The 13534-nt window shown below is 38.3% G+C and overlaps 1 protein-coding gene across 6 annotated transcripts in view; it reads left to right on the top strand.

The window, feature by feature from the left end:
- The window catches only part of Ask1 (apoptotic signal-regulating kinase 1), a 937451-nt gene that overhangs the window by 349688 nt on the left and 574229 nt on the right, over window positions 1-13534 (top strand). For all 6 annotated transcript variants that reach the window (XM_090395264.1, XM_090395267.1, XM_090395262.1 and 3 more), the window contains exon 14: window positions 8118-8287. In XM_090395264.1, the coding sequence (XP_090251390.1) occupies window positions 8118-8287 (170 nt within the window). The remainder of the gene's footprint in view (window positions 1-8117; window positions 8288-13534) is intronic.

Below are 13534 nucleotides of genomic sequence, written 5' to 3'. Positions count from 1 at the left end.
ATTGGATTCAAATTCAAAAGATTTCAGTGACAACGATCTTCTTGAAATTGAACAATGCACATATGAAGACGACGAACAAATGTGAAGATGAGGTTCCAAAGGAAATAACAGTCAAAGAACTGGATGGAATATTTCGCAGTTTAGAATCGCTTAAGCAGCAAGTAATGGATATGGATCCAGTTGTTAATTGAAGAATGCTTGTTTGTTGAGATCTGGAGAGTCATTTTGCTTGTTATCGTAGAATTTATGCCAATAAGAAAAAAACTAAAACTGTTCAAACGAATCTTTATAACTTCTTTATATCAGATAATATAAACAGAATACTACAAAAATACAACCTTAAAGCCACCTTTAAATCTCCTGCAAAATTAAAGAACTCACGCAACTCATCAAAGGATTCACTCCCTCCACTGGCCCACCCTGGAGTATACCGTATTCATTGCACCTGTAATTTGCCCTATATAGGGGAAACAGAGGACGCACAATTCCTATCAGTAAATTGGAATATAAACGACACATTAAATATAATAACTATGGCCAGTCTGGTCTTTCTGATCATGCCCTGAACACTTTACATAGAACTGACAGGAAAAGCACTTGCTGTTTACATCATACCAAAACATGGTATGAACATAAATTTAAGAAGACCTGTGAGATTCTCATCATTCACCCTAATCTTATAATAATGATCTAAAAATCCCAAGCATATGGAAGTCACATATTCTGCCCACTTAAACTTTCTCCCTAAGAGTTAATTATAAATAGTACCATAGGTAATCCAGGATCATAAATCTAATATAACAATTGTCATGTTAAATTAGGACATCATTTTTACTGTAACAAAACTATCTATATGAAAGAATGGTTCTCTGATTATGTCTTAAATAGAATATAGCTTTGATGTAGTTATTTCATTTATTTATTGTAATTTTATTTTATTTTCATGAGATGTCAGGGCAGTAGAATAACCATTGATCAAATCATTGTCTCTTCAGCATACTATGTGAAATTTAATTTAGCTTGTCTCTGTATATATATATGTATATACTCCAGATGATGAACTTAATATGAAGGGCTGAACGTTGGGAAATTAAAATAATTATTGATGACACAGTTGTAGAGTCCCTAATTTGTGTAATACAATAAAGAGCAGTGTCATTTAGTATTGTGTAAAAGATCTACAGACATATATTCCACTCACAGAGCACACATTTCTTGTGTTCGTGATAGCCTTGACAGTATTCCATGCATTACCATCTGGTCTCTTACACTGTTTAATGGTCACCCTGGAAAACTACTTGGCTCTTTTTGTATCCTCAAAGGGGAGACTGGGTCTCTACAATGAGTTCAATATTCTTGTGGGTATCTCCTACACTGCATATAACAACAAATGACAGTAGACAGGACAGACACTGGAGATTTGACTTCACAACAGTCAATTCAAGTTCCCAGATTTATTACTAGGCCACTATTGTTTCAGCAGAGATGAATCATCCATTACCTAAATGGAATATATATATATATACACACATGCGTTTTTTTTAAAGTTTATTATTATGATGTTTTTTTTTTTTTTTTTTTTTTTTTTTTTTTTTTTTTTTTTTTTTTGCAGGGAGAGGTTAAGCAATTGTACATAACATATGTACAATTGCTTTACTTTTCATGGTACCCAAGAAGATTTGTGATATCCATTATGATTATATTCTTAAACATGTGGTTCATATATAAAGCACCCCTAGAGTCTTGCTATAATGTGGCTTTGAAAGTCAACTCACCATCCCTTGCAGGCCCTTCCAAGGGAAGGTGAGGTGGATTTTATACTTCCAATATATATATATATATATAGATTAAAATATCAAATACTAAAGAAATCCATACTCTCTGTAATATGTAAAAATACATGCATTGTTATCTGAATTAATCAATTTATTCGTGTTATATAAAGGTTTAATAATACTATACTGTTGGGGGGGGGGAGATGACTATAAATGTATCTACCACTTTCTAAAACAGAGAATTCCAGGGATTCTTCAGGTTGATATGTAATTAAAGTGTCCAGGAAGGAGAAACCGTTGTTATTTTCCTTTTCTAAGGTGAACTGGATCATGGCATGTTGATAACAGTGCCTTCTTCACTAACTTGCCATTTTCAAAATGCCTTCTTAGCAAAGCTATAATTCCCACTATCAAAAAATGTCAAAACCCCAAAAACCCAAAACCACACACATCTTTCCTCCTCTCCAGAACAGAGACTACACCAAAGCTATTACCATTTCATATATCCAAGGCAAATCTGAAAAACTAACAAAAATCCTAAAAAAAATACCAGCTTACAGCCACTCGCAAACCATGTAAATTATTGGCATCCCTTATCCAACCTATTAACACGTTCGCTGCCACGCTACTTTGGCATGGTCTGTTCCCCTACGCCGAGCAGTTTTACTTCTTCAAGGTCAGTACGATAATCTCGTTACCGGAGGTAAACGTCCTACGAGTATACTCGTAGTTGGCTTGTACAGAGCATATACGGTCTATGAGAATACACAGTTTAGAAGCTAGCCCCACAAGCCAAGCATTTTCACTTCTTCAAGGTCACTACTATAATCTCGTTCCCGGCGGTAAGCGTTCTACGAGTATACTCGTAGCTGGCTTGTGAAGCAGGTTTACCCACTACGAGTATACTCGTAGTTGGCAGCGAATGTGTTAAAGACCATCCATAGTTCTTAGACTTGCCAGATCTTTACCAGGTCCATTGCAGTTGTAAACAGTCATACTATGGCGAAACAGGCAGCACAGTTAACATAACTATATGTTTCCACCACTACAGTTTTCCTCAAGATTTGTTGACCATACTTTGTATATGTGCCACAGGATATCCTGGAAGAGGATCACTCGACTCCACTGCAGCAAATATAACCTATACAAATGTGGTTGCATAAAACCATCCCAAATTTACTTCAGCCATATTTAAGCCAAGGATCCGTTTTAGCTCGCTAGGGAGCACTATTTAAAACATTAGGCTTGTTTTCGATTGCCATGCTTTCCTCAGTAGTTAGTCCCTGTGTGCACATATTGTATTGTTTTCTCAGATGATGGCAATTTGACTTTGACAAAATATTACATTACATTAGCCAGGCGCTATCAGCCCGGCAGGACTTTTGGCCTCAAGCACCACATGTTGTCACTGGACATGGTCCTCTGCAACTATCTGCCATGTTCTTGTCTCCAACTCGACAGCCTGCAGGTCTTCTTTCTCCTGATCTGCCCATCTCCTTCTCAGTCTCCCTGACGGCCTCCCACACTTGTCTCACAGTCCTTTCGGGGCCCATACGGTACACGTGCCCCAGCCACTGAAGATGCCAGGCTCGCAGCTCCACTAAGACGTCTGCTGAGTTGTATAAAGCGTGTATGGCAGCATTGGACTGCCTCCTCCAGACTCCTTCTGCCATGACCCCTTCATAGATACATCGTAGCATCTTGTTCTCGAATACTCTCAGGTGATCAGCTTGTCTCACTGTGACCGTCCACACTTCAGCACCGTAGAGGAGAACAGGCCTGATCAAAGTCTTGTATAGTCCCACCTTTGTAGTCCAAGACAGCAAGCGCGAGGTGAAAAGGGGACGCACCTGATAATAGGCCACGTTCGCAGCATTTACCTGACTCTGGACATCAGCCTCAACTTTGTTGTCTTCAGTCACGAAAGAACCTAAATACCTTCACCCTTTCAAACTGTGCAGCTCCCTCTGGATCTTGAGCAGCATGGCGACTCATAAAAAGGTATTTTGTCTTCTCGGCGTTTATCTTCAGGCCAACTTCTTCTGCAGCTTCCTCAATAGCAGTAACCAGTGCCACTGTGTCGTCCCATTGATGCACCATGATGTTCAGGTCGTCCGCGTAGTCAAGAATCCTAACTTGCACCCCCATGTCGACTCCACCTGCCACTTGCTGTGTGTTTCTAATTACTTTTTCCAACACTAGATTGAAGAGAATCGGAGAAAGCTCGATCACCCTGCTTCACACCGGTCTGTACTTGAAACAGGTCCGACAGGTCACCTTCTGCTTTCACTCTTGCTCTCAAACCAGCTACACATACCTGCACCATTTTTCGGAGTTTTCGAGGAATTCCCAGCTCTTCTAACACCGGCCATATTTTTGGGCGCATTATTGAGTCATAGGCTTTAAAAAAGTCTATGAAAATATTATGAACTTCCCGGTTATATTCCCAGCACTTTTCAAAAATTTGGCGCAGCGTGAAGAGTCGGTCTATTGTAGAACAGTTCCTCCTGAAGCCTGTCTGGTAGTCACCAAGGCACTCTTCTGTATATGGTGTGAGGTGCATTAGCATGATGTTAGACAGTAGTGAGATGTCCCTATAGTTGCTGCATTCAGCCTTATCTCCTTTCTTATATACTGGGGGTGATCAGCGACTCCTTCCACTCATACGGCAGCCGTTCTTCTCACCAAATCATCAAGATGGGTCGGTGCAGGTGCTCCAGCAGGACGTCCCACCATTCTTCAGGAGCTTCGCTGGTATGCAGTCCACTCCTGGAGCCTTATTATTTTTCAGCATGCGGACAGCATGACTAATCTCACTAAATGTCGGCCCTTTCATAAATGGTTCAGCAGTTTGATGAGGAGTATAATCCTCTGATATTGATATTCAGCAAGTTTGCGAAATATCTATACCACCGAGTGAGAGCATCTTTTGAGTTTGTTAATAGATTTCCACTCTCATCTCTTATGGTTGCCACTTGTGTCTGGGCACCTCGCATGGCTTTGATCGTCCGGTACATCTCCCGTCCATTATTTGTCACCCTATTTCTCTCTATACTAGCCACTTGCTCATTAAGATACTTTTGCTTTTCCCTGCATAGGTATGTATTCACCACTCTTCTCACCCTCTCATATGCATCTTTCTTCCTGCTATCCACTAGATAGTTCAATAGTGCTTCCCTTCGTTTCGCTACAGCTTCATCACACTCTCTATTAAACCATGCTTTTCTCCTCCTCTTTCTCTTTTCCACAGTTCTTGAGGCAGCTAACACGACAAAATATTAGAAATATGAATTAAATTTTATGAGTATGTAGAATAATCGACCAAAAAACAAATGTGATGTAAAATAACTGACATTAGGTTTTATTAGGCTGTAATATTGTGGAAGATTTGGATGGAGATATTCAGTTGTTTGCAGATGATGCAAAGTTGGGAAGAACTATGAGGAGTAGAGCAGATGTTGTGGCCTTAGAAGAAGACTTGAATAGATTGAGTGAATGGGCACCCTCGTAGGAATGCCAATTCAATGTTGCAAAATGTAAGTTTTTGATGTTTAGGAAACAAAGATGGGATGTAGAATTTATGCTTATCGGCAGTGGTGAGCTATGGAAATTTTAACAAAGGGCTCGCATCGTCAAGAAAAAAAAATTTTTTTTAAATAAAATAAAAAGAAGAAGAAGCCATACTTCACACCAAAACTTTTATTAATACAGCTTGCGTAGAAATTCCAATCAAAAAGTATGAGAGGACAATCAACTTTTAAAGGCTATTATTTTTTAACAAATATTTCATGATCTAAACATGAAATATTTGCACACAATCAACTGTGTTAATTTATCTTACATAAGAAAAACATTTTTTAACTATCAAAATATAATAAGAATGAAATCTTTTATAATCTTTTATAAAACATTTGATTGGCTACTGGTTTTACCATACGATTGGCTACCAGAAGGGAGAAGGGTAAAGATAGCTCATGTGCTTATTTTATTTTCAAACTTGGGTGCATTCGTTATATAGGAGTTGAAACAATAATTCAAATAATCTATACACTGCCGAGTAGACTAATTTTTGTTAGGTTACCGTATGAGTTTGTTGCTTAATATGTTTAAAAAAAAAATTTTTTCTTGAAAAAATAAAAAAGTAAACAAGAAGAATAAGGGGCTCGCAAATTTGAAAAAACTTTAACAAAGGGCTCGCGAGAGCCCCTTATAGCTCACCACTGATTATCAGGGATATGTTGTTGAAGATGGAGGAAATAAAAGATATTGGGGTGATAGTGGATAAGGATCTAAAATTTAGAGGGCACATTGTCAAAATTGTGAGGACAACACAGCAAATTCTGGGAATGATGCAGAGTACACTGACTTCTAGAAGTAAGGAGATTCTTGTTCCATTGTATAAGGCCTTGATTAGACTGCATATAGACTACTGGGCACAGATTTGGTCACCTTGTTTTCAAAAGAATGAAGAAATGTTGGACATGGAGAAAGGTTGAGAAGATCCAATTTACATTTAAAAATTCTAGTGGGTAGGATGAACAGGTTTGATATAATAGAGACGTACAAGTTTGCAAGGAGTTGTTATAGGCTCAGTGTTGAAGAGGTTGTTCATAAAATGTGGGAAACCAGGAGAGAACAAGAGGCCATCCCTGGATGACCTCTATGGATGGGTGTGAACAAGGGAGTGAGAAGCAAGTTTTTTGCAAGCAGAGTTGTGAATGATTGAAATGCCTTGCCTGAGAGTGTGGTGTCTGCAGAGAATTTGAATGTGTTTAAGGTGCGGTATGATGAGCTGTGTGTGTGACAAAAGGACCTCTTAGATGAGTCAAAGATTTATCTAGGAGGTCCCTTTGTCTTAGGATAATAATATTCGGGGTCTTTATATAATAATAATAGTGGTACAAATGATTATACCAATTAGTTTTGCCACTTCTCCCACACTCACCATAATATTGAATGGGACAAGAGCTCCATGCCTTATATAGAGGACAACTTCACTGCATGCAACATCAAACCATCTGTGATGGTTATGCAGTCACAAGCACACTTAACAGAAACGGGAATGATATTTGGAAGTCACTTATTAGATCTTTCTACACGTCAAAATTATCTGCCAACTATCGCACACACTTACTGAACAATGACTGACCCATGCCAACTTCCATGTTCCATGTGTGTTTTCTGTTTTTCACTTTTGTGTGATGGTTCCTACATGCTCTGGTTTTTTGTTATGTAATAGTTTGTTTTCCCCTTTATTGTGTTATTTATTTTTTTCTTCATAACCCAAAAGAAGCCACTAGTATATGTTGGGAGACTAGTCAGTATAATCACCAGTACTATTGCAGTCTGATACAACCCAGTGTCAGCTATTTTACATAACATTAATTAAATTTGTTGTTAATATTAGTCTATGTTGTAATTTCATTAAAAAACTACAGTTCTGAATACCCAATGTAACCTTACCACCTGATGCACAGATATAATTTTATGTTTGTGCTTCCAGTTAACTTAAATATTGTTATTATTACAGGGACACTTTGAGTCCAGTGACTTATCACAGAGGCCAGTTCAATTCAATTCACTGACAGAGCATTTGCTTTTTATTTCACTCACTTATCTCTTTTGAGTGGAGAGTTATCACAAGGGACTTTCACAATTTAATATGTCTTCAGTATAACACTTAGATTAGTACTCTTTAATAATGGCAAAATCAGGTGATGATCGATGTTTGATGTTATTTAGACTGACTAAACACACTTTTAGATCTTTTTACCACCCGTAGCTGTTGATATTTTGACAGTTATTAGTGCTAATATTAAGAGACCAAGTATAGAACTTGTGACACTTCAGGTTATAATAAGCAGGGCAGTAACTAACACTGAGCAATGAAATTCATCTGCCACCTAAAATTAGATAATCTCATGCATTCATTCCCGTGGCAGGATTTTAACCTTCAGCCTGTTGGTTGGATAGCAAATAAGCTAACCACTCAGCCAACCTGACTTACATTGCTGCTATTACTGTTATTGTACTGTTTTCCAAGGTAATCAAATATGTGAGAATTCATTTTTATCTTTTTTTTATGTTCAAAGATTTGAATTAATTAATCAGCTAATATGCAAAATTGTTCTATGTTTTGAGTATTTTGATAATGACAAGTTTATTACATGTATTGTAATCTTATTAATAGTTAATAATTTATGTGATAATATTTTTACCTTAAATTTCAGAATAACCCAAGCAGTTTGGTATTTTAACTGATTTAATCTTTTTTTTTTCAATGATTTTTCTTAATTTACGTTACTGAGGAAAAATAAAATAAAATATGAAATCTTTCTCCAGATTTTGGTCCTTGAACCAAGAAAACAGTACATGCCTAGTTATGTTACAGTTAATCTTGGAGCTGAAAAGAAATCAATTCAAATATCCAATATCTGTTTGGAAACTCTGAAAGGAAAATGCCACAAACTGCATGAATGGCTTTTCCATGCATCTTCTATTAAGAGTGTAAGGTAAGAGTTAATATTTTACTATCTTATGTTTTATGTATTACTACTAAACCAGAGACAAAAATAGTCATTTAATAATGTACTTCTAAGTTAGATTGCAGATATGTCTGTTATTACCTTTGGAAAAGTCTCAGACTTCTTTTTAAGGCAATATAGAAAAGCTACTTTAATTATTATTATTATTATAATTATTACGGGAAACTCCAAGCAGTGCTTAGACTCATCGAGGGAGACTCTAAGCATCATGTTAAGAACTATCCAGCATTTGTGCAGTATCTATCATACTTTGCTTTGAACTCATTCATAGCTGGTACTTACAAAAGACTCTGGCAACCATTCCACTCATTTACTACTCTCCAAGCAAGAAATCTAGTTAATACACCGTTGCTAACTACACTCTTACTTGGTTTCCATGATTGGCCTATAGTTCTCCCACCACCAGACCTGTTCTGAAAAATTTCCTCTGAATTACTTTTGTAAAACCCCTTCAGTAATTTGTATTGCTCAATCATATCACCCCTTTTCTGCCTATCAACTAATTGGGAATTACTTTTGTAAAACCCCTTCAGTAATTTGTATTGCTCAATCATATCACCCCTTTTCTGCCTATCAACCAATTTCTGTAACCCACAAATCTTCAATCTGTTCTTGTCAGGTTCATTCCATAGACCTGCTACCATTTTGATTACTCGCTTCTGGATCCTCTGCATCACCAAGAAACCTTAGCGCCCAGATCTGCATGCTGTAGTCAAGATGGGGTCTGGACTGTTTGTCTCTGCTCATCAAAGTATTCTTCAGTAACCAAGTGATCTGAAACTGCTTTAGCCACTTTTGCTATATGCCCGCCAAACTTTAACTCCCTATCCACTAACGCTCCCAAGTCTCTGACTTCATGAATTTCCTTGCGTATAGTACCACGAATGTGGTATGCAGCTGGTAATCTTTTCACCCCAAAATGCATATATAACCTTACATTTTGCCACATTAAACTGACATCCATTCTCCTTCGGCCAATCTATCCAAATCATCCTGTAAAATTTTGACATCATCTGTATTAACTATTGCTCTACCCAACTTTTCATCATCAGCAAATAACCGAACAGTTCCTCTCAGATCTTTTCCTATATCGTTAATGAATAAATTAAACAGTAGCAGTCTGATCACAGAGCCCTGTGGCATGTCACTAGTCGCAGGCCTTCTTTTGGACACTTACTCCTGAATAAATTACTCTCTTGTAACTCTCCATCAACCACCCTCCTATCCATCTCACCAACTCTATATTCATCCCCATGTGCTGCAGTTTACTGATTAGAATCCCATGTGGTATCCTGTCAAAGGCCTTTGCAAAGTCCAGCAGTCACTGTAAACCCATTACCTTTATCTACCTCATCTGTCAATAAAATGTGAGCAAGTTACTGAGGCATAACCTACCCTTCACAAAACCATTTATAGTGCACAAGATTGGAAAGTGTCCTGACAGAGTTCACTAATGCTGTGTGTGTGGGTGGGTGGGTGGGTGGGTGGGAGTGAGTGAGTGAGTGAAGAGAGAGACTATCTAATTTCATTCTGTGCCTGGCCCCATGTAAAACCATTAATATCCTCCAGTATGACATTGATATTTTGTGTTGAAACATGAAATTCTGCTTTTATGTGGCAAAATTGGTTGTATATCAATGTCAAGTGTCTGTACTTATTTAGACAGTGAGTTCCATTATGGCATTGTCTATTCCTCTCTGTCATACATTCCTTCATTATAAGAATTATCATCTTCATCAAATTCCTGATATGAACCTTTAGAGGAGGTGGTGGTGGGGGGATACAGGGTATTATAATAATACTGAATGAAAAGTTTGCATCTTTACTAACTTCCTCTTGACAGATTCCCTCCACATTGATCTATTATCTGGCCAGATTCAAATATTATCAGATCTTATACTTCAGCCTTCTAAGGCACTTCTTACATTATCAGTTCCCCTAGATCTTGGTCTTCCCCTGCCATCATGGCAAAAAAAAAAAAAAAAAAAAACATATTTTGCTAATCTCTCCTCTCCCATTCTGTTTTAGTGACCACATTTAGATTAGATCTACTCACATATTCTTCAATGCTAAAAACGTCACATTCCTTCCTAATATCTTCATTTTCAATATGATTCTTCTATAGATATCATCTCAAAACCTTACACTTATTCCATATAAGTTTATTCAGATGATTTCTTACCACACCAGCTTTGCTACTTCTTTTTCTAAATCCATGTTTAATTTCCCATCTTCACTAAAAATTGTATCTAAAAGCTGAAATGTTTTTACTTGTTCTGTAGGGTCTCCATTGAATTCAGTTGGATGCATTTGATTCAGTATTTTGCTTATTTTCATAGCCTTTGTCTGTTTATTTCAGATTTTCTTATCAAATTTATTACAGTAGTTATTCAGTTTAGTTAGGGATCCTGCACAGTTGTGTTGCCTTTATTTATTGGTCTAACATCATCTGCATAAAGTAAAAAGCCAAGTAAGGTATCTTCAGTTTTGATATCAGGCCTAATGTCACTGTCCTTCCTGATGTCATCCATAGAGATGATGAATAATAATGGAGATTTGTGGAAGAATTGGTCAAAACTAGACTATGAGGAAATTTCGTGTAGTCTATAAGGAATGTAGAGAATTGGCCAAAATACTAACCTGTTATTTCTCCATTTGCACGGGGATGTTGTTTTATTAGGTATCTACCTGAAAGAATCAGTGTAATTAATTTGGGACTTAGCTGATTGAAAACCAGTAACAAAAATGAAGGTACAAAATAAGTTGAATTAAGTTGATAATTCTCAGCTAGCAAGATGATATTATTATTCACATCTGACCTTCTTGGAGTCAGAGTCCCATAGTGGGAGTTACACACTATCACACACAAAGCTCATCCATGCCTTAAACCATGCCTTGAACTGATTCAATGTGTATACATTCACAACACACTCAGGCAATGCATTCCACTTACCATGTAAAGAACCTGCTTCTCACTCCTCTGCTCACATCCTCCTTATACAATTTCCAGGAATGGTCTCTTGTTCTATCTCCCTCTTTCCCATTCTATGAAAAATCTCTTCCCCGTCAATCCCTATTAACTTATATGTTTCAATCATACCCCCCCCCTTCTCCTATTCATGAAGCTTTGCAGTTTACATTCTCTTAATCTGTCCTCAAGCTTCACATTCCAAAGACCATTGACCACCTTTCTGAATCTTCTCTTGGACCCTTTCTAATATATTCTCATCATCATCATGAAAACCTGCTGACCAAATCTGTGCACAATAATCTATGTAAGGTCTAATTCCTTGGCATCATAACCTTTATATTTCTTCATGTCAGGGTCCTCCACATCATTGCCATTATCCACTGTTACGTCTACACAGCTTGTGCAATGTGGCCCTGAATTTCAGGACCTTGTCCACCACCGCTTCCAGATCTCTTATCTCCTCTATCTCCTTTAAAGTTTCCTCACCAAGTCTATGCTTTACATCTGGTCATTGCTTAACAAATTTAAGCTTACATTTTGCAATATTGAACTGATAGTTCCACTTACTTGCCCATTCATACAATCTATTCAGTCCTCGTATAAGGTCACAACATCTGTTTGACTTTACATTATTCATCTACAAACAGTTGCATATTGCCAGTTAAACCTGTCCCAATATCATTAATATGCAAGTTGAACAACAGTGATCCCAAAACTAACCCCTACATCACACTATTAGTACCTTTGGGATACTGCACAGCCATATCAAAATTTCTGAATACATATCTGGTGAAAAGAGAAGCTGTTTAAAGCACTATAATTATATGTTTAAATAAGACATTATGCAGAGCGATATACGTGGGTGGTCTGAAAAATTCTCGGCCTCAACCATAAATAGCAACACTATCGGCAAGATTTTCTCTTTTTTTTTTTTTAAGCATCGATGTCAAATTGCAAGTCATTCTATCAAGTAGTTTTTTTTACAGAGCTGTCGGAAGCCAAAGTGTTGTCTGTATCCCTTGAAATGAAATTGAGTATTGTGCAGTTATAAAATTCTTTGTGAAAGAAGGTTTAACGCCAAAAGAAATTCATTCAAAGTTCATAAAAGTTTATGGGCACCCTTCTCCTTCATTTTCAACAATTAAGAAATGGGCTGCCGAGTTTAAACGTGGCCATACCAGCTTTGAAGATGATTCGTGTGAAGGACGTCCAAAAAAGTGTAACAACACCAGAAATCATTGATCAGTGCATGTATGGTATTGGATGACCAGCGAGTCAAAGTGCATGAAATTACTATTGCTGAGACTATAGGCATTTTAAAAGAATGTGTAGGATATATTTTGCATGAAGAATTGCAAATGAAAACACTTTGTGCAAGATGGGTGCCATACAGATCAAAAACGCACTCGCATGAAAATCTCTGGACAGTGCTTGGAGCGTTTTATCTAGAATAAAACTGATTTTGTGCGTCGATTTATTACTATGGATGAGATTTATTACTATGGATTTATTACCATGGATTCACCAGTGCACACCAGAATCCAAACAGCACAGTCAAAACAGTAGACAGAAGCCGGTTGTTCAACACTAAAGAAGACAAAGTCATGTCATCAGTGTTTTGGGATGCTTAACCTCCCAACCGGCCAGTGTGGATGAAATATTCAACAATCCCTAGCTTTTTTCATGGATCAAAACTTCGTCGGCATTCTATCTTTTATCATGCCAACCTTCCTCCGCCGTTAATCTCGTTACGGCTATTCTATAGCATTAGTGGATTATCTGTTGCTGAGTGACCTTTGTGTCCCCTCCCCCTGTATTTACGTCTATTGTGTTGCTTAGAATTTCATTTACTGTCCTAAGTTATTTGACCTTTCTTGCCTCTAAAATGATTTATTGTGTCTCTTCCCAAAAATTGAAACCAATTTTACATATGCGAAAAAAAAATCAATCCTGAAATGCCCACTGATCAGCTTTTGCAATGAATCTATTTAGTGATAGTGGGGGGGGGGGGGTGGGGGGGGGGGGGGGTGGGGGGGGGGGGGGGTGGGGGGGGGGGGGGGTGGGGGGGGGGGGGGGTGGGGGGGGGGGGGGGTGGGGGGGGGGGGGGGTGGGGGGGGGGGGGGGTGGGGGGGGGGGGGGGTGGGGGGGGGGGGGGGTGGGGGGGGGGGGGGGTGGGGGGGGGGGGGGGTGGGGGGGGGGGGGGGTGGGGGGGGGGGGGGGTGGGGGGGGGGGGGGGTGGGGGG

Source organism: Typopeltis vanoorti, chromosome 7 (assembly GCF_054136105.1).
Source record: "Typopeltis vanoorti isolate ZY-2024b chromosome 7, IOZ_Tvanoo_1.0, whole genome shotgun sequence".
Classification (NCBI taxonomy): Eukaryota; Metazoa; Arthropoda; class Arachnida; order Uropygi; family Thelyphonidae; genus Typopeltis; species Typopeltis vanoorti.
Note: the sequence above shows the minus strand (reverse complement) of the source record. Positions and strands in the feature narration are given on the sequence as shown.